We start from the raw sequence: 21766 nt of genomic DNA, 5'->3' as shown, positions 1-21766 counted from the left end.
AGATTGTTTCAAAACTATATTATACTGCATCATAAAAAATCAGGGGTGGTATGACTAATGGCTTACTTATGTGCAATTGTTGTTAACCGTTCATCATTTACTGCTCTCCGAACTTCAGCACGGTGGCGTTCTGTTGAGATGCTATGAAAAAAAATAGCCATTATAGAACTCTGCCAAGCAGGCAGCTCTTTTCTATACTTTTATTAATGTTTAAGTCAACATTTTGCTTGAGGGAGGAGGGATCAAGGTTGATTTCTGAAAAGGTAAAGATGAGACCTAACATGTATCTTCAAATGCTGTATTGAATTAAAGTCACAGAAAAGGATTCATACCAATTCTGTATAACTACAGAGAGAATTAGCTACAAATCAGAAATCCCAGGAAGACAAATTCAGCTTGATATCAAATCATTACCTCCAAAACTTAGCAATGTTTAGACCATGTTCAAGATTAGCAGAGGTTCCTGTTATTTAAACATACAGCCACTGAATGACCCCTAGTCACTCAGGAGAAAGTCTTCTGAAGTCCTTCTAAAGCTCAAGAGTCTATAATTTTATGTTCAATGAATATAATAAAGAAATAAAAGTGACAAAATAATATGTTTCTGGTGGCTAGATGCTATGAAACTTAACACCAGGACATTACCCCTTTATTACTCCACATTTGAACTGTGTGTCTTCTGCAGTATATCATGTTACCACTATGGTAAAAATGTGCTTAAATTGACCCTGATGAAATACTACTAAAGTTAGTAGTATAGTTAATACTACTAAACAATTGAAAAAAGGCTACACCCATTCCCTTCACAAATAATAAAATAAATGCCACTCTTCAAATTGTAATCTTTATTATACAAGCCTAATCTATACCATGGACTAAAATAAAATTTAAGGGGCTAGAAAGCAGAACTTACGAGGAAGTAGAAACAACAAACAAAAATATATAAACTGTTAAATATGAAGACAATAAAATTGAGGATTTATCTTAATAAAGTCCCTATGTTAATGTTAAATATAGAAAAAGCCTCTTCCCTACTTTCACTTTTTTTTTAAAGTCTTTATTTATTTATCTTCAGAGGGGAAGGGAAGGAGAGAGGGAGAGAAATATCAATGTATGGTTGCCTCTCGTGGGTCTCCTGCTGGGAACTGGCCTGCAACCCAGGCATGTGCCCTGACTGGGAATCGAACCGCGATCCTCTAGTTTGCAGGACCACGCTCAATCCACTGAGCTACACCAGCCAGAGCCCTGCTTTCACTTTTCAAAAAATTTGTTTTAAATGTAGAAAGGAAACTTCCATTAAAACAGAACATTTTCTGAGAAAGCTCAAGATATCAGAATGGATTAATCAAAATATCAAAGAACCCCTTTCACAATAATTTTTTAATGAATTCAAGTGCCACTCTAACAGGAAACTGAAGGGGTAAACTATCCTTAAAGCTATGACTACAAAATCACCACCATTTATGTTTCTATAAATTAAGGCAACTTTCTAGTATCTCCTCCTTCCCCTCAAAGAATGTGACTGGCAAATCAAATTGAATGTGACTGGCGCCCATTCAATTCCCAGTCACGGCACATGTCTGGGTTGCAGGCCTGGTCCCCAACAGGGAACATGTGAAAGGCAACCAAACACTGATGTTTCTCTCCCTCTTTTTCTCCCTCCCTTCCTCTCTCTCTAAAAATAAGTAAATAAAATCTTTTTTAAAAATGTGACTGGGTCACTCTAAATCTTCATATCCAGTTGTTGCCAGCCCTTCTTTTCCCTACCCATGTCAAAAATGCCCCCCTTTCTTAGAGGGCACAAGCCAAAAATAACTTCCCTTAAACCCTTCCTGATTATATTACAGAATAAATGGTAAACTGCATAACTTTCTATAACAAAGCACACAAATGGGATGGGATGTTTAAGCACCAACAACTTCAAGGCCTGTTTTCAACCAGTGTGTGAAAAGTATTGAAACCCCTCAAAATGAACATTCTAGAGTCATGGCTCACAAACTTCTGTGATAATTTACCTAAGAACTTTTGAGAGTTCTCCAAGAAGATCTTTCTTTTCCTTGGTGAGATCCCCCTGTGCCCGAAGTGCACTGATAACTCCAGCATATGCCTCCAATTCTAGAAAAAAAATTTATTTTATCACGAAAGGCCTTCAATATTTCGATACTGTGGCTACATATAGTGAAACTTCAGGTCAAGAAACCTAAAAAAAATCAATAAGAAATCAATATATAAATACTTTTTAAATTTTCTCTCAAAAATTGTATCTACTAACACATATTAAAATGTGGCTTTCATAATTTTGTATCATTTTCTTTTTACTGCCTCAAGAAGTCATACAAGTAAAATGTGTAAGCAGAACAATCTAATAGTAAACATTTTGTCTCCCACATTACCATTTAAGAACATTTAACTCAGATGCTACCAACAACTGAAAACAGGCTCTAAATGATGTAAGGCTGATAAAGAAGTTTTTAGCATTACTGTAAGGTACCCTCACTACAATCCTTTAAACAATTCCTTAAACTTGCTTAAGAATTCAAACTATATTCCACATACCCCCTGGAAGGTAAGAATACTGAGAGTACAGTGCAACTGAAAAAACTTCTGGAGCCCTGGCCAGGTGGCTCAGTTGCTTGCAGCGTTCGTTGTCCCCATACACCAAAAGGTTGCAGGTTCAATTTCTGTCAGGGCAAATATCTAGGATGCGGGTTCAATCCTCAGTCAGGATATATACAGGAAGCAACCAATCAATGTTTCTCTCTCACATCAACAGCTATCTGTCTGTCCCTCTCTCTCTCCACCCCCCTTCTTCCCTCTCCTAAAATCAATAAATATATCCTTGATTGAGGATTTTAAAAAAAGAAAGAAAAACTACTGGAACAAATTCTGGCTCCAGTACTGCCATTTACTAGTTGTGTGACCTTGAGCAAGTCCTTTCTCATCTCTGAGTCTGTTTTTTATCTAGAAGAGACTTTAAAGGTACTTCCCAGAGCTACGATCTTCTATAAAAACCACCATCAAGCCCTGGCTGGTATGGATCAGTGGATTGAGCACCAGCCTGTGAAGCAAAGGGTTACTGGTTCATTTCCCAGTCAGGGCACATGCCTGGGTTGTCGGTCAGGTCCCCAGTTGGGGGCATGCAAGAGGCAACATTAATGTTTCTCTCCCTCCCTTTCTCCTACCCTTCCCCTCTCTCTAAAAATAATAAATAAAATTAAAAAGAAACAAGGCAGATTAGGGGACATAAATTGCTCTTACAGCAACCAGGACTTAATATACTGAACCCTAATGCCAGATAGTTTCATTTCAAAATCTTTGCACAGCAATAGCCACCATGAAATGAGACTGTCAATCCCTAGTACAGGTTAAAATACAAAACCAGAAAGTCCTCAAAGGCTCCCAATGAACCATGCCTGCCTTCCAGGGCACTCCTTGTGTACCACCTTTGTATATGGTCCCCTTCCACACTGATATGGCATGTGACTTGCTTTCATCCATGAAACATCAGTATATACATGATGCAAACAGATAAGCACTTGCACACAGGGCATGGCAACCTTGGAACCCTGAAATCACCAAGCCATGTAAAACCCCAGAATAAATGGCCACATGGAAAGAGAGGTACAGCCATCTCAGCAGAGCCCAGCAAGTCAGCTAAGCTACCAACTGAATACAGCCAAATGAGAGAGTTCAGGCAAGACCAGTAACCCACATAATCTTGAGAAATTGTAAAATAGTGTTTTTTATTTGATAGGACTCAGTCATTGAATGTGGACGGAATGGCACAAAGAAAGGATCAGGTTTTGCAGTTTACAAAATATTTAGGAGAATGTCAGTATCATAGGAAATGGAGAGGTCAGAAAGAGGAAAGTGGTTTAAAGGAAAAGAAGTTCACTTTTTGCCTTTGAAATTTATGGTGATAGTGACACTATTTCAAAATAAGTGAAATCAACTTCTTTAGAAATGCGACAAAGATTTTTGACATCTCAAGTCTCACTTCAAGTTTAACTAAAAAGTTATGCACAAAAGTAAGAGGTGGCAACTTTACACAATACTGAAATTCAGAACAGTTATCATAGCCACAAAGCCAAGGTAGTTCCTCCCCTTCTCCAGAAATTCACTCATTGTAAACACCTGTAATAGCTTCCAAACCTCCTTCACATTTGATTTCTACTTTGACGGGTATCCTCGGATCCTGACAAATATCAATTTCTGATATTAATTTTGGTGCTATTCTATTGTAATGTGAATTCTAATGACACATAAGTATAATGAAATAATAAACACGAACAAACACCACAGAAAATATAAGATTTACCGAATCATTTTTATAAAGCCCTCAACCCATTCCATTTAAACACATCAGCCATTTAATTACACTATAGTCCATAAAACCCCCCGTTAGAGTTGTAGCTCAAGAATCCTCATTTTAAACAGGGGGTGGGGGAGGGCACCGGAAAGGCAGCATAAAAAAAAAAAGAAGCATTTAACCCTCACTGGTATGTTCAGTAGATCATAAAAAACATTCTCCATCTCAGTTTCTTTATGTTTAAGTAAAATCTGTATGTTTAGCATCTTACCTGACAATGATTTATAACTATTTTTAAAAGGACAAAGCTAATTCTCAAAATATTTAAAGCCAATTGTTAAATACAGTACCTTCTCTAAACTTCGAACCTGGAGCTAGCGTTTGAAGGAAAGGTTCCATTATTATGATAATTAGCCAAGGAGAGGAAGTCTCTGCAAATCACCGTCAAGGCTCAGTTCCCAAAATAAAGGGCCGTTGAAGATGACACTGCCCAGTTGGAAGGCTGTTTTCTTTTGTGTAGAGCGACTCTCCAGGAGCATTACTCTCGCACAGCTCTTACTAAAATTAAGGAGTAATTTAGACTTAAAGGTTACCATTTTTATATCTAAACATAATGTCTTGATTCACGGCCCCAAAAGTCCAGAAACTTTAATCTGCTGTAGTTGTGATTTGTTCCTCTGTAATTATTTCAAATATGAAATAAATATAAGCCCAACTGTGTAGTTTATAGCTAGCAAGTTAAAGCAGATGAATGTAAGTGAATAGAAAACTATCTCAAACTGGTACTAAAAGTTTGGATGTAAGGTTAAAGAAAAAATAAAGGAATGATTGACCAAAAAAAATAATAATAATTCTCTGGTTGTGCTAAAATACAATGCTAAGTTAGTAGTTCAAAATAGAGAAATTCTCACAGTGGCCTGAGGGGAAATAAAAATGGCCAAAGTTACCTGCAGGTAGGGCCAGAGCAACTATGACCAGATTTACACATAGGAATTCCCAACAAACATTTCTTTTAAAGAAAAGATTCATCTGAAAAAAATAATGTCTGCAAACAACCGCTTTAAAATACTACACTCTCAGATGTCAAGCTCTGTGATATGCCCTTTTTATATATGGTTAATCCACACAACAAGTGTATGCAGCAGATACTGTTATCCTTCCTTTACAAAATGTTAACAGATTCTGGAAGACTAAATTACTTGTCCTTGATCATGTGGCTGTGGATCATCAGTAACAGAACCAAGACCCAGGGGTCCGTCTGAATTCAAGGCCTACATTTTCCCCTTCAAAATCATAGATATCTAAATAATTCATGTCTACTGCTAAATATTTAATGTTCTTTTCAAGTATTTTTTTTATTTACTGAGCACCTACTATGTGCCAGCCTAAGACTACAGTGGTAAACAAGACAGACAATAACACCTTTCTTGGACCTTACAGGCTAAAGCAGCATTTCTCAACCAAGGATCCTCAACCAGAGACTATAGAAAAAGATTTGAGTAACTCTTTTTCTCACTTTTCTCATAACAAATACCATTCTAGTTGCATGAGGAGAAGTTAGTTCATTACATACTTACAAATGAGAAACGATATGTAATTCACATATACATTCATATTCCCAGGGAATATGACAGGAATCATATTCCTTGCATTGAAATCCTGACTCTAGGACTTACTATCATTATTACCCTGAATTCTAAAGTTCAGTTTTGTCTTCTGTAAAATGAAGACAAAAAAAAAAAAAACCCTACCTTTTGGGTTGAGGATTAAATGAGAATGTAAAGAACTCAGAATAGCCCAGTACCCCTCAAGAACTCTTAGTTGCTGTGATTATTATGATTCATGCACCTACTGCATACAAAGCACTACGACAGGCACCGGGGAAATAACAATGAGTAAGACAGTAACTATACCTCTATAAAGAATTTCTAATGCAACAAAAGATATGTCATCCATGGAAACAGCCATTATCCAAACAAAAACAGAAAAGTATCATAGAGGTATAAAACATCGAAAATAAAAAACATACCCAATTTTCGAAGAATCCTTTTGCATTCATCCCTGCTGAGATCCAAAAGGGTTGGCCACACAACAGGCATTGTTGCTTCTTTTTGGTAGCCCCAAAGAGCTTGTCTTCTCTATCAAAACAAAAAATCAAATTAGCAAAGTACATTCAAAAGGCCACTCACCTGGAGAAACAAAGGCTTAGAAGTAAAACCAATAAGATTATCTCACAATCCTATTTCACCACCACACTCGTCCAACTCCTGACAAATGAAAACTAGACCACCATTTGGGAGCTCACTCTCCCAGTCCATGGCGGTGGAAACGGCACCTCTGACAGTGGGGTCAGACACCTCTAAATTCTAGTTTCAGGTTTCAACCTACCGGTTGTGTGATCCTAGGAAAACTGATATATCTGAGCACACGGTTTCTCATCTTTAAAACAGAGGTGTATCATCACCCAGTTTGTTATGAAGATTAGAGAAAGGTCTCTACGAAGTTCTTATCCCCGTGGCTGGTACATGGAATAAACAGGCACTACTACCTGTGTAACCCTGGAGAAGTTCCTTGACTTCTGCTGGCTTTTTCAACTTATGAGTTACACGACATAAAATATGTAAAGATCCTAACACGATAACTGGGTTACCGGACCTTAATGACGAACTTTCTCCTCAAACATAACAAAGATGAATGTACACCCTATAGTTTTTAAACAACCAGTTACCAAAAGTTTAGATGCCGGGAACTTACTTGGTAATGGAATTCCCTAATCTGGAGGATAAAAAGACAACAGAGCTGGGCACTCGCACACCACCTGCTTAGCACACAGTAGACCCGCTGTAAATATATGTCATATAGATAAACGTACGACTGAGAAGAGTAAAATGAATGAAGGAGTGAAACGAATCACGAAGGAACGAGCTCACTCTCCGGTCTAGCAGTCAGACGCCAAAGCCTAAGCACTGAATTACTATATCCCGTTCCAGTCCCTGGGGCTGCTAACTTCCAACTCCTCACCCGGGGTTGAGTCCCCATCCCCCTACTTCCCATCCTCTCAGCTAAGAACCAACGCGGAGCAAGGAGAAGAGGACAGCGCGCCCCAGCCGGCAGGATGACATAAAGAAAAGGGGTGGGGAGGAGGAACAAGGGGCAGAGCCGAAGGAATCCGCTCCCTCCACAACCCAGTCCCCGCCTCGCGACACGATCTCGGAGGCGGCCAGCGACCGTCAGCATCGAGCACCACGGAACAGCATCCCGACGAGCCCCTGCCCGCGGAAACCTGGGCAGCAGTTACAGCAGCCTGATCCCGGAACCGAGATTTGTATAATCCTTCCCCTACTCAAGTGTCAAGGAGACGAGCCCGCCCCGCCCCCTCCCCAAACACACACTCGCGCAGCACCGCCAGAGCAGCCAGCCCACCCTCCTCACCGCAGCCGCTCAGCCCCGACCCTAATGTCAAGCTCACAACCCAAGCCCGTCGGACCAGTAGCGGGTGTCAAGGGGCGCCGGCCAACATGAGCGCTTCGCTCCCTCCTCTGCGGAGAGGACATCAAGGAGAGCAGACTCGTGGACAGCAGGCAGACGACCGAGAAGGTCTCACCGGGAAGGTCCCTGAGCTGGACCCCCGAGATCCCAGCATGAGGCCTGCCAGAGTCCCCCTCAACCCACCTCGGGAACCCAACGATCCCGTTAGGAGACAACGGAGGATGAAGCTGGGCGCCCCAAGCCAAGCTCTGAATGTTGGCCCAGCGCTCCTCCAGCCTGGCTAATCTGCCAGCTCTTCCCAGCACCCGGTCTCAGAATCACCCACCTGCCCGGCCTTTCGGGGCTCATCTAAAAGGCTCCTTCGCCAAGACTAAGGGACACCAGGAATTGGGTTTGTTTGCGGTGCCTCAGAAGGGGCAAGATGGCGACAGGTATCAGAGCGCAGGCGCAGGCGCGCGCTGCCAATCGGGAATGGTAGTTCTCTTTCCCGCCTTTGGGAGAACAGATAGCAGAAGGCCTCCATTCTCCGTGACTCTCTTAGTCCTCCGCGTTTTGAGGGGAAAGGAGAGACATCGCGAGGGGTACTGGGAGTTGTGGTCCGAGGCCAAACTCGCGCTGTCGCACGCGCAAGGAAAACTGGGATTGTAGTTTTCTCGACTTCTCCTCAACCGGCTCCTCTACGGCTTCGCGCGCCTCGCCTCGGGCCGCCGTCTCCCAGCCAATTAGCTGCGCGCTCTGCTGCGTGTGGCGTCACACGAAGCGGTCAAGATGGCGTTCCTAGCTGGAGTTGAAGTTTTACCGCGACCTTTATTCTAAGCGAGGTTAGGGACGCTAGAAAATCAGCCTCGTCCCCGGAGCGACGTGAAGGATTAGGATCGTATTCATCAGAGTGTAGAGAGCGATTGTCAGCGGCTTACATCCTCCTCCCCCCGGACGCAATTCGGGGAGAGAGACTCTGCGCTTGGAGAACTGATGGAGTAGCCATCGCAGTTGGCCTGTATCTGATGTGAGGGTTGCGAAGTTGGGGAACCCGAGCGTCCTTGACTTCGGCTTTCTCCACGTGTGAAGTGGGAATGGTAGCGATATCTCGTGCTGTATCTGTTAAAATCAAGAAGGAAAAGGGGTTTATTTGAGGCCTTATCCCGTGGTAGGTTTACCATTTAGCCTTTGTTCTTAATCACACAACAGTGTGTGAAGGTATTTTCCCAGTTTTACAGATGCGAAAAGGGACCCAATACATAGTTACTCGCGGCCATAAAAATCGGAGTGCCTGGTGTTGATGTTTTGTGATTGCCCTCTTGAATTTTGTACTTGCGGAGACATTTGGTAAAAGTGGTTTTTGATATGTCTTCTGATATTAACAAAGTTTTCTTGAAAAAAATGGAGACAGTGCTACCCTTTGGAGCCCTGACTGGTGTGGCTCAGTGGGTTGGGCGTCATCCTGCAAACCGGAGGTGTTGCTGGTTGGATTCCAGGCCAGGGCACCAGCCTGGGTTGCTGGCCAGGTCTCGGTTTGGGGTTGTGAGACAGGCGACCCATCAGTGTTTTCCTTTTTCTGTCTCTCCCTCCTTTCCCCTCTCTCTAACAATAAATAAAATCTTAAATATGTATATATTGCCCCATGGAGATGTTGTGATGCACAATGTGGAAGAATCATGTATACATTGCGGACCACTATACAAGTGAGAAACTTCATGATCTTGAATGTAGGTTAGAAAATAAATAACAATATTTAAGTTTCCTACTATTCACCCATTAGCTAAAAATACTCTCTGAGGTCTAGAAAAATGGTTGTTGTTGAAACCCAAGCCTTCTTCTTCAGAAAGTCATGAAATGGGGCAAGTAATCGCCAGCTCTCCCTCCTTGCCCTCTAATCTGCCAATGAATTCTCTTCCAGCTATTCTCTAATTTGAGGTACTACCTGTTTTCAGTCCAATTACTTAAGAGCTCTTGGAAAGATGGTAAATGAAACCTTAATAGAAGATTTTGTAGTTTAACGTACATTTTTTGAATCAGCTTCACAGCATCTGTGAAGCAGGTATAAGGTTCTTCCGTACTATGAATGAGAAAAACACATATTCGAGAACTCACCCAATTTCACACAGCTAGGAATTGAAGGGAGGTGGGCTTTTATAAACTAAGGTCTCTAACAGGTAAATGACTTCCTTTACAGCAAATGTCAAGGTGACAGATAGTGGAGTAGAAATGGAAAGGCAAGCTGCTTGTAAAACCAACCCTGACTGTAATAAGCAGTGTATGAGTCAAGAATTATTATAGCTTACATTGTGCTTACCAGGTGTCAGTACTGTTGTGAGCAATTCACGTATTACTTCACATACTCATTAGTCCTTAAGAAACTTTATGAGGTAGAAACTATTTGTATGAAGAAATCAAGGCATAGGAAGGAGGTTAAAGAGCTTGCCTAAAGTCACACATTATAAGTAAGAGGTAAAGCCAGGATTTAAACCTATGTAAGTAGCTTGGCTTCAGAGTGTGGTCTAGACCAGTGGTTCTCACACTTTAATGTTCAATAGGAACCATTCGAGGATCTTGTTAAAATGCAAATTTGATTGAGTAGGTCTGGATGGGGCCTAAGATCCTATATTTGTAATAAGCTTTCAAGTGATGTTGATGCTCTCATATCAACTATCTCTAATCTACTATATACCTTCCCTTTCCTCCTAGCTGTATTTGTGATTTGTGGTCAGAGACTGCCTTCCCCATGCTGCCTCTGACTGCTCCATTGTTCCCAAATTAGATTCTCTTCCTTAAGGATCAGACTCAAACTTCACCCTCAAGAAGCTAATCCTGCCCCTACCTTTCCTTCAAGGATGAGACAGGAGGCATTCCCACCTGTGCTCCTGTACCACTTAGTACACATTTTGTTACAGGACTCAGAACAGTTGAGTTACAGTCATTTGAAAATTGCCCTGACTAGACAATGAGGTCTTCTAGGAGAGAGACCAGGTCTGTGCACTCTTGTGACCAGCACATAAGAATAACAGCTAGTACTTATCCAGGGCTTTCTCTATTCCAGATCCTATTATATATGTTAACTTGTTTAATCTCTAGGTTGCAGGTTCGATCTCCGGTCAGTGTGGGTATGGGAGGCAACTGATGTCTGTTTGTCTGTCTGTGTCTCCCTCCCTCCCTTCCTTTCTTCTGCTTTCTCCTTCTCTCCCTCTCTCCCTCCTCCCTTCTTCTAGCTCTAAAATCAATAATAAGAAATATATATCCTCTGGTGAAGATTTTAAAAAATTAAAAATGGAACTGCCTTATGACACAGCGATTCCACTTCTGTGTATATACTCACCTATCCGAAGAAACCCAGAACATGAATTTGAAAGAATATGCACAGCCCTGTTTGTTGCAGCGTTATTCACAATAACCAAGATTTGGAAGCAGTCCAAGTGTCCATTATAGACAAGTGGATAAAAAAGTTGGGTACACTTACAGATAGAATACTACTTGGCCATAAAAATGGAGGAGATTTTACCCTTTGTGACAGTGTGGATAGACCTGGAGAACATGCTGAGTGAAATAAGCCAGTTAGAGAAAGACAGGTACCATGTGATTTCACTAATATGTGGAATCTAATGAACAAGCAAAATAGAGACAGACTCAGAGATAGAAAACAGGCTGACAACTTTTTTGGGGGGTGGCCTGGTTGGGGTGGGGTAGGAGGATTGAACAAAACATTTTAAACAGAAAACTCAAAAATAAAATTTTTAAAAACTGGGAAAAGTTATATTTAATTTTAATGCTATCAAAATTGCAACCTAATTATTATAATAGAAGAGCATTTATTTACATATCCCACACATATATTCATTATAAAGTCACTTAAAATAAATACAAACAACATCAATAAATATGCTTATGATAAGTAGAAAGAGCATGTACCTGTAAATATTTAAAAAACGCCAAAAAACAGTACAATGACAAAAGTATGAATTCTTTCTTTACAATGACAAAAAGTATTCTTTTTTCTTTATTTTACAAGTTTTCTTTAGGTATTTATATTATAATTATAGTTTAATAACATTTATAAAACTTCTTAGTCTCTTATTAAGAATACTACATTCACCTAAGGATGGAGTAGAACTGAATAAAGAAGAAACTGCTGCTTCGGTTGATTAGTGATTCTTGTTAAGGTAATAAGACCTCAGAGATAATCGGTGTAACCCCCCATTTTAGAGGTCTGAGATCCAGGGAGATGAAGAGACTTGCACGAAGTCACAGGAACCAGGGGGCAGATCTGATTTTTAGGCTAACATTGCCTACACTGCCATAACCATCACTTAAGGTTTGTATTTTTATGAGGTTGTTTGATTTCCTTTAAAACAATTCCTCAATTTCAAGTTAATATTGAGACTTTCATTACTAATTCAAATCAAAGCAGCTACTATTGCATTTGTTGGGAAAGTGGCATTTTTAAAAGAATATGAAAAATAACATCATGGCCCTTTAGGTTCTTCTTATTCACACCCTTACACATCTTTCTTTGTGAGCAACTTAGTGAATAAATGCAGAGGAAGCTCAGATCTGGCTAAAGATCTGAGTATATGGTATATGGACCAAAGTAAAAATCTCTTTATTTCTTGTGAGAATCAACCTCCTCATTCATTGAATGAATGAGGGCCAGGTCCCATGGCAGGCCGGGGAGATAGGAAGGAGAATAACGTACAACCATTATCCTCCTGGAGCTCCCAGTTGAGTGGAGAAGTTAGACACATGCACACAGCTCTGTATACCCTAGGAGAACCTGGTGACTCAGAACATTCATAAAGAAGTGCTTTGGGATCAGGGGATAGGGATTCCATCACAGAAGGCTTCACAACACAAGTAGCATTTGGGCTGGGCTCATAGGGTGAACAGGATTTGGCCAGGCAAAGATGTAAGGTGAAGATGGAGTATCATGGCAGACCAAGTATGAAAAGCAAAGGGGTGAGAGCAAAAAAGGATGCGTAGAATGGCAGTCTCAAGGAGTGAAATAGGGATATTGGACTTCTGGAGGCCCTCAACTGGGAGAACTTGTCAGAATAACTTGGGGGGTTCCATCAAATTCCTAAACATGGTGACATGCATCTTTATGTAAAAAGTACGGATAGCCACCAAGATCCTGACTATACGCTAAAAGGCTCTGTGTTTGTGATTACTACAGTAAATCACAAGAGAGCACCAGACCTAATAACACAAGTTATTGCCATTTAATCCACCTTGGAACCCAAATGGCAAAAATATTGTCTGTGCTTTGGATGGTGATTTGACACTGATTAATGACTCAATCATTATGAAGCCAAAGAGAATTGCAAGTGAAAATAGAAATACCTAATCTCACATGCTGAGTTTTCCCTAGTTCATTTTTGAAAGAAAAAAAAATTTAGGTTCACTCAAGTGCTAAGCCACCTCAGGTGAGGAGCTGATGATAATCAGTAATTATCCGAGGTGACATCCAAGATATTTTATAAAGATGGAAATAACCCTGTCGGAAATGGAAATCAGCTATCATGGGGGAGGGGGCTATAAATCCAAACATAATTCCAGCTTGTCTTCACCTCAGAGAGTTTCCAGCTGTTTATGACGTTCTGCTGTGATTTGCCAGAGACGAAATGCATTTTTTAAAACTGCTCCAGCCAGCTGAATGAAACACTTGGAGCCATATTCTGTTTCAAGATGTGTTGAGCACTTGTGAAGTCTGCAGAGAAATAGTAGAAGGTGTCCACTTTCTTGTCATTTCCAATGACGATCTTTCCCTTGTGACCCTCGGGTTGATCATTATTTTTTAAGTGAGCTAGTGGAAGACCATGTCAGGTCTCTCTTGGGTTGAAAGATCCCTTGTTGAGATGCTATGGGCTCTAAACTTATCACATCAAGGCCAAGCCTTGTTAAAGGCAGAGGCAGTAAAAGAATACATGCTTATGGAGAGCCCAGAGAATATATGTGTTGAGAAATGACTGAGGGAAGGGAATTGTCCAAATAACACTTGTGTGAGTATGCACATGTGCATGCACACACCCCCCTCCCGAGCTGAAGTGTACAAGACAGTCAGTGGTGACAGCAGTTATCGCACCAGACTCTAACTAGATTGGAGACTTCTTGAGAGCAAGGGATAGCTTTGAGCTCTGAATCCCCAGCACTGCTGGGTGACTTACTGAAGGGCATGTCAAACTGGAGAAGGCAGTGGTGCAGGCATCTGACAAAGGCACCCCAGACTTCCTAAGATGCCCCAGACCAGCCTTGAACCTTCACATCTAGGCCTGGGGCTGTTCTTCTCCCAAAATGCTTTTACCCCATCCTTTCTTCCACTCCCTTGCCTTTTGAAGCCTGTCAAAATCCTTCTCATTCTTTACAGTCCATCTCAAATGTCTTTTTTTAACTTAATCTTTATTGTATTTTTCCCATTACCATTTAGTCCCCTTGTACCTGCACCCCACCCCACCCCATCACCAATGCCTTTGGAAAATCATTCTCCAAGCACAGATGGGAGCAGGGAATGTTCTTGAATGTCAGAGAGATCTGTGTTTGAATCCCAATTCCACTGCTTCCAAGTTCTTGAACAAGTTACCTCACTTCTTTGTGCCTCAGTTTCCCCCAGATGGATTTTTGGGAGAATGTATGTATAGCACGTACCTCAGAGACTGGCATAGGGTAGGTAATCAGCAAGTAATTGTTAGCTCTCTCCCCTGTTTTACCTTCCTCTGTGAAACCCATCTTTGTGCTTCATCAGTGTTAGCTCCCGCTGCCTATATATTCTTTAATATTTCTCTTAGACTTCTCTCCCCGACCCCACCACTACTTTGACAGGTATAATTGACCCTCTGTCCCATGGTGCTTTGTTTATGTCTCTTTTGCAGCACTTATTATAGGGTGACTTGTGTTATAACTCATTGTTTGCCACCCTTTTGAGCTAATAATGTTTCAAGGGCAGTATCTCCAGCAGCTAGCATAGGGACTAGCTTAGGACAGACATTCCATCAATGGTTGTCTAATTGAAACAACATTTAATCCAGCCTTCCAGAATGCAAAGTGAGTATGTAGCATATCTTCTCTTTCTTTAAGAAGTGCTGAATGAGCTAAGTAGCGAAGAGGAAATTCTCTGGCAATTAAGTGGTTCAGACTTGATTGCTGTCCGTCCAGCCCAAGTGAGCAGAGCCTCCACTTCCAGATGTCTTTCTTTCTCCTTCTTCCAACCTAGTGTGGTCAAAGGAACATTCCCAGAAGGGTAATCCAATATATCTTTTTTTGCTGATCTGATTAGAATACTTTCTTTGGAGAAAATGCACAAGAGGGAGGCTTTTCTCTGTTTTTGCAAGGGACAGAAGGTGAAGGATAGAGAGGAAAATTAAAGCCAGAGGAAAATGTATCGCACCACCAGGAGATGAAGAATACATGTAGCCAACACAATGGATATCATCCTGGGTCAAAACTGCAGAGCCTGAGCCATAAAGGACTCCATACTCTTGCACTGATCCTACTAAAAGAATTAAACAGAAGCAAAAACAAACAACAAAAACAAAATGAAACAGAACACCTCTTCCCCAGAAGCTATTCTTTGCAATGATATCTGTATCAATGAAGAACTAACTGGAAGCCATGGAAAAATTCAATGCAATTCAACAAATACTTTTTTAAAGATTTTATTCATTTATTTTTAGACAGAAGGGAAGAGAGGGAGAAAGAAAGGGAGAGAAACATCAATGTGTGGTTGCCTCTCACGTGGCCCGCACTGGGGACCTGGCCTGCAACCCAGGCATGTGCCCTGATTGGGAATTGAACTGGTAACCCTTTGGTTCATAGCCTATGATCAATCCACTGACCTACACCAGCAAGGGCCAATTCAACACATATTTACTGAACTATTAAGTGCAGAAGCACTAGAGTTATGGAGATATTGGTGAAGTTGACTTCTAACTTTAGTCTGTTCTATCTACTCATTTATTTTCATCCTTGGGAAAAGCACACTATTTCAGTAAGTGTTCAACTAAGGAAGTAGAACTACTATGCATTCTGGGATAAGGGATTTTCTATAGAAATTTGAACTTACACAGTTGTGAAAGGAGCTAGGACAGTAACAGCTCTGAAAGTGGAGGGTGAGGAGATAGGTGGAGTCACCAAACCAGTCAATCACAGAAGAAGCCAACCAGCTTCTATCAAGGGGAAGCTGAGGGAGAAGTCGATGGGAGAAGTCTGTGGCTCCACAGCCAAATGTCTGGTGGTGGGCTTGGAGCTAGTATTGTCCAGGGCAGCCAGCAGTAGGGGAGAGTGGGATGTGGAGTGCAGGAGAGTGAAGACAAGCTGGAATCTATGGCACTTCCATGTCTGTTGTTGCTGTAACTAACCCCATGATCTTCAGGGAGCAGCGGCTGCTGATTCACTCCTGCTTCCTAAATCGCAAGCAACCCTCATTTAACCAACACTAATCTAGAGCAATATGGTCGCAAGCTTAACTACGCTGACACACATAAATTCCTTCCATCACCACAAACTCTTTTCTGTCTTCTCCCAATTTTCTACTCTTCTGTGGGCTTTTAAGTCGGGAAGAGTAGGGAAATGAGCAAAAGTTCCAAGTTAAGGAGCTTAGACCTGATTCTGTAGGACAGAGGTGATAAATTGATAGCATGATTTGGCCCAGAGACGTGCTTTCTTTGGGAATCTCCAAGCCCAGCACAAGTAGCAGCCATATCACATTGCTTTAGAGCTCAGGCAGGGTGGACCCTGGCAAAACATAGGTGGGGGCTGAGCTTGGCCTGCACCACCCAGAAAACCCTAGAGCCTTTGCACCCAGTGAACAGCTATAGACCACATCAGAGCACCACCCCCCTGCCCCTGTACAGCTGATCCTCCACAGAGGGCAGAGGTTGGGGGCAAGTGGTTAGAGCCAATCTTTGCAGCTTCTGGCCTGGGTAAATCCCTTCTATTGATCTGCCAATGGCCACCGAAGCACAACTACAAGACGAGGGTATACTCAGGTCACACAAAGGACACACCTCAAGAACTCAGCTTGAGTGATAGTGGAAGCTGTGCCACTGGACCCTATATGACACCTACTACATTAGGCCACACTACCAAGACATGGAGTCAAAGCAGCTCCAACTAATACGTAGAAGCAAACACAAGGAGGCTGCTAAAATAAGGAGGCAAAGGTGCAGGGCCCAAATGAAAGAACAGAACAAAACTCCAGAAGAAGAACTAAGCAAGATGAAGATAAGCAATCTATCAGATGCAGACACTGGTTCCAAACACTGGTAATAAGAATGCTCAAGGAACTTAGTGAGGACCTCAACAGCATAGAGAACATCCAGTCAGAAATGAAGGGTACACTAATTGAAATAATGAGCAATTTACAGGGAAACAACAGTAGAGTGGATGAAGCTGAGAATCAAGTCAATGATTTGGAACATAAGCAAAAACAACAAATAAGAATAACAAGAAGAAAAGAGAATCCAAAAATATGAGGATGGAGTAAGCAGCCTCTGGGACAACTTCATGTGTTCCAGCACTCACATTATAAGGGTGCCAGAAAGAGAAGAGACAGAGCAAGAAATTGGAACGCTCTTTGAAAAAAATAATGAAATAAAACTTCCCTAATTTGGTGAAGAAAATAGACACGCAAGTCCAGGGAGCACAGAGAGTCCCAAAGCAAAGAGGCCCAAGACACATCATAATTAAAATGTCAAAGGCTAAAAGTAAAGAGAAAATCTTAAAAGGAGCAAGAGAAAAGAAGTTACCTACAGGAGATTTTCCATAAGACTGTCAGCTGATTTCTCAAAAGAAGCTTTGCAGGCTTGAAGGGACTGGCAAGAAAAATTCAAAGTTATGAAAACCAGAGACCTACAGCCAAGATTGCTCTATCCAGCAAAGCTATCATTTAGAATTGAATGGCAGATAAAGAGCTTCCCAGACAAGAAAAAAACTAAAGGAGTTCATCATCACCTAACCGTTATTATATGAAATGTTGAAGGGACTTATTTAAGAAAAAGAAGAGCAAAACTGTGAACAATAAAATGGCGATAAATACATATCTATCAACAATTGAATCTAAAAAACAAACTAAGCGAAAAAGAAGATCAGGAACAAAATCATACATACAGAGATCATTTGGAGGGTTATCAGATGGTAGGGGTGTGCAGGGGAATAGGTGAAGAAGTAAGGAGTTTAAAAAGTACAAGTAGGTAGTTACAGAATAGCTATGGGGATGTGAAGTACGGTATAGGAGGTGGAGCAGCCAAAGAACTTATACACATGACCCTGGACATGAACAATGGTGTGTAGATTGCCTGAGGGAGTCCAGGGTGCTGGGTGGAGGAGGGCAAAGGGGAAAAAATGAGGACAACTGTAATAGCCTAATCAATAAAATATAATTTAAAAATAAAGATAGAATTATTAATTTTTTAAAATAAAATAAACACATCTCCTTAGTCATCTCAAAAAAAATTAAATTGTTGTGCCAACATTTTTTAACTGAAAAATTTCACATAAAACTCTGGAGTTCCAACTTTTGCTGAAAGCTCAGAAGATCTAGCCACTCTTGGCTCTTGTTCCCACATGAGCTTAGTGTTGTTTATCCTTCTCAGATGCCACATGTGTTTTGTAAATTGCTCATCTCCACCACACCCTTTTGCCATTACACTTGCATTCTTATGGAGAATAGTTTTTAGTACCTGCGTGTCTGTGGAAACCTGGGAAATGGAGGTTACCCCACAAGAGCCAGGCATCCCGAAAAGTGGGGAATAGCATATTTCTTTGCAAAAGTAAAGAAAGGAGTGTGTCTGTTGGAGAGCTATAACTTCCTCTTAAACCTATCCCCTTCCCTTGTTTGACTTATCTGCAGGGTTTGCTTTGCAAAGAGTGATGACTTCATGGGGCCACCTTAGTTTTCATAAAATCTGATGGCAATGTACTAAAACCAAGGAGTGTGCTGGGAATGCCGGTCTTAAAGAAGGTGTAAGAAAGAAACATGTACATGTCTGGCCACAGCTTGTCAGAGAGGAGCCAACACTGACTGTCAGAGCCTCACAGAGGGGATGAATCGAGTACAAAGTAATTGAAAGGACTCAGAACAGGGCCTGTCTGTGGCCAAAAGGCAGCTAATGGCAGGAGTTCTCTGCAGCCAGTGACAGCCTGGAGGAAATGCAACCCCCACTTCTAGATCCAGGCCTAAAAGACAGAGCTGCTCCCAGAAATCATGCAGAACTGGCTCAGTTTCTCAGCAAAAGGGTTACTGGATCCTGCAGGAACTTTTGGAGACTACACTGTACTTCCAAGTACCTAAGGCCTCCAGTCTTCGCAAAGCCTGGAACTCCTGCTCTGAGAGACTTGCTGCTGGCTGAAAAGGAGCTGCCTGGGCTCCTTCGGGGCCTTCTTTCTTCAGTGGTGATTCTCCGCACTTGTCCTTGGCAGTCTTATCTCTCCTCCCTGTGTAACTGATCCAGTCCTCTGACTCTGTCAGCACCTCCACAGTGTGCATCGTGATGTGCAGGAGCCTCAAACCGGGCAGGAACCCTCGGAGTGAGGCGTGCATTTCTCCCCAGGACTCTGAAGCTGCCTTTCTGCAGTATGCTGGATCCTTGGGCTCCACTGATTAGAAAGTAGTGCCTTCACTAGGTGGTCAGGGAGAAGGGATTCCCGAAGTCTTTAAATTCATCTCCCTGCTCTGCATCTTTTCCCACATCAATTCTGTGTGTACCTACTGAATTAACATACAGTGAAGCATAATGTTAAGGGTGTTATGTCTCAGATTGCAAGTCTCATTGGCTCCTCATTTCCTACCAAATTCAAACCAAGTCATCTGCCCTTGTATGTTGGACCTTTCCAAGGACAAGCCCAAATGTCTTTTCTAGGCTTGTCCCCCACTATAAACACCAAATACTTCATCCAGAAGGATACCTGCCGTTCTCTGCAGATAGTGAGTCTTCTTGCCTTGGTACTGCATTTCTCCCTGCTTATTCTCACCTCTTCAAAGCCCGCCCATTCCACAAATTGCATCTCAAGGCTATCTTCAATGTCCTGACTGGCTCCAGTCACAGGTCACTTCTTGTCTGAGGTTCCTGCCACACATTGTGTTTTCCTTGTTAAACCCTGGGCATAGCCTCCTCATTTTAATTATGTTGCCCCACGCCTCAGCCTCCTTGCTAGGCTGAGCTTAGACAACAGGGGTCATGTATGTTCATCCGTATCACCATGTCCCAGACAGGGTCTAGTGAGAACAAGTTGCTCAGAAACATTCGAGCTGACTGTGTCCCTTGTTACTGTGATTTTTGGGGGTAGATTCAGAAAAAAAGGTCTCCTCAGACCTCTCATGTAATCCTAGACTTTCTAGCAAAGAAATGGATCTTAGTTGTGATTTTGTCCAATCCTGCCTTTGATGATAGAAATCTGTCTTCCTGACACCCCTAACAGGGGACGATGCTGAGTAATTTCCCCCTGAGGCAGTTGGAAAAGTGAGATTAAATACCTGGGCAAGACAGGAATTTCATGTACAAAGGAATGAGAGTTATTTCAGTTGTGTTTCATTGAATACCAGTTTCTCCCTGTCAACAGATGTTCCCAAGCCCTGGGAGCAGGAAGGGCCCAGTCTGCTAGTAATTGGGTACTAAGGCCAAGCCAACTTATGTATCTGGCTCCCTCGCACTTGCAATCACTCTGCCCTGCATCCTCCTCATCTTAGTAGGGGCCACCAAACGTTAAGTACCAAACATCATGGACTCAAGTTTCTGGGAATTTAATTCCACAAATTGGAAGGTAGCAAAATATAGAAGAAAGAATATGGTCTTGGAGCCAGTCAAACCAGATTCAATTCTTATCGTCTTGCTTAGTATGCTGTGGATAAGAATGCTGGTTCTGGAGTTAGGCAGAATTAGGTTCAAATACTCTTCTGCCATTTCCTATCTCTGCCACTTTGGATGAATGACCTAATTTCTCTGAGCCTTCACTTTCTAATATGTAAAATAGGGACAATAACACCATTCTCATTGATTGCTAATGACAATTAAATGTGAAAGAACATGTGTATCAGTTAGAATGTCTTTAGCTACAAGTAACAAATAAAAACTCAAAATGGATGAAACAATAAGGAAAATTTATTATCTCATATAATAAGAAGTCTAGAAATAGGGAAGTTTCAGGATTGATTAATTAGTTCATCAAGGTTCCGAGTCCTTTCCACCCTCATGCTCTTCCAGCTTCCAAATGTAGGCTTTCCTCGGCTGGCCTTCCTCCTGACCACACGATGGCTTCCACAGTTCCAGGCATCACATCCAGACACTACCTCATGCAGCAGCAGAAGAGGGTCACCTTTTTTGTTCTGTAAGAGTGAGAAAACCTTTCCCAGGTGTTCTCACAGAACACACAATCTCTCCTCTCAAAGCCTTTGCGTATGCAACTTCATCACGGACGCCCCCTCCCATGTCTTTGGCCTGAGCTGGGTCACAAACCTGCCATTAACCCAATCACTTACAAAGAAGAGTAGCATCACCGTGACTGGATTGGCCAGTCATACTGGATATAGAGTCTTCCTTCCTGAGAGATGGATATCTGAACAAAATTAGGATTCTGTGAGAAGAAAAGGGGCAGGATGCATCTGGCACATGGTAATCATTAAATACATGTTAGCTATTGCTTTTAACTCTTCCTCACTTTGTGACCTTTTCAAGTCACATCACTGTAAGAGCACCAATTTCTTCATCTGTAAAATGGGAATACGATTATCGATTTGCTGGATGGTTATAAAATTAAATGAGATGACATATATAAAGTCTTTGGTGCATAGTAAATGATAGCTACTTATTATAGTTGTATACAATTATTGCCAGAGTACTTGGGCAGCAGGCTGATGTCTCTAACGAAGGTTCCTGGGCTTGACCTCAGCCTGAAAGGCTCAAAAGCATGAGCACAAAAAACAGTTCATACTTAATGTTCTGTAATTGTGATTATATGAGATTAACTTGCCAGACCCTAATCCTTCAG

At 41.7% G+C, this 21766-nt stretch overlaps 1 protein-coding gene across 10 annotated transcripts in view; it reads right to left on the bottom strand.

The window, feature by feature from the left end:
• Positions 1-8405, bottom strand: part of EMSY (EMSY transcriptional repressor, BRCA2 interacting) — a 78579-nt gene extending 70174 nt beyond the window's left edge. For 4 of the 10 annotated variants that reach the window (XM_037038451.1, XM_037038446.1, XM_037038450.1 and 1 more), the window contains exons 1-4: positions 8124-8404; positions 6339-6447; positions 2016-2115; positions 67-141 (exon numbers count right to left, since the gene is read on the bottom strand). In XM_037038451.1, coding sequence (XP_036894346.1) covers positions 67-141; positions 2016-2115; positions 6339-6408 — 245 coding nt within the window. In that variant the 5' untranslated portion in view covers positions 6409-6447; positions 8124-8404. The other 6 variants (XM_037038444.1, XM_037038447.1, XM_037038452.1 and 3 more) reach the window with 3 other exon arrangements.
• Positions 8406-21766: the final 13361 nt, after the last annotated feature.

This window comes from Sturnira hondurensis, unplaced genomic scaffold (genome assembly GCF_014824575.4).
Source record: "Sturnira hondurensis isolate 20B ecotype Veracruz unplaced genomic scaffold, ASM1482457v3 Scaffold0024385, whole genome shotgun sequence".
NCBI classification, from domain to species: Eukaryota; Metazoa; Chordata; class Mammalia; order Chiroptera; family Phyllostomidae; genus Sturnira; species Sturnira hondurensis.
This window is presented reverse-complemented; position numbering and strand designations above follow the sequence as displayed.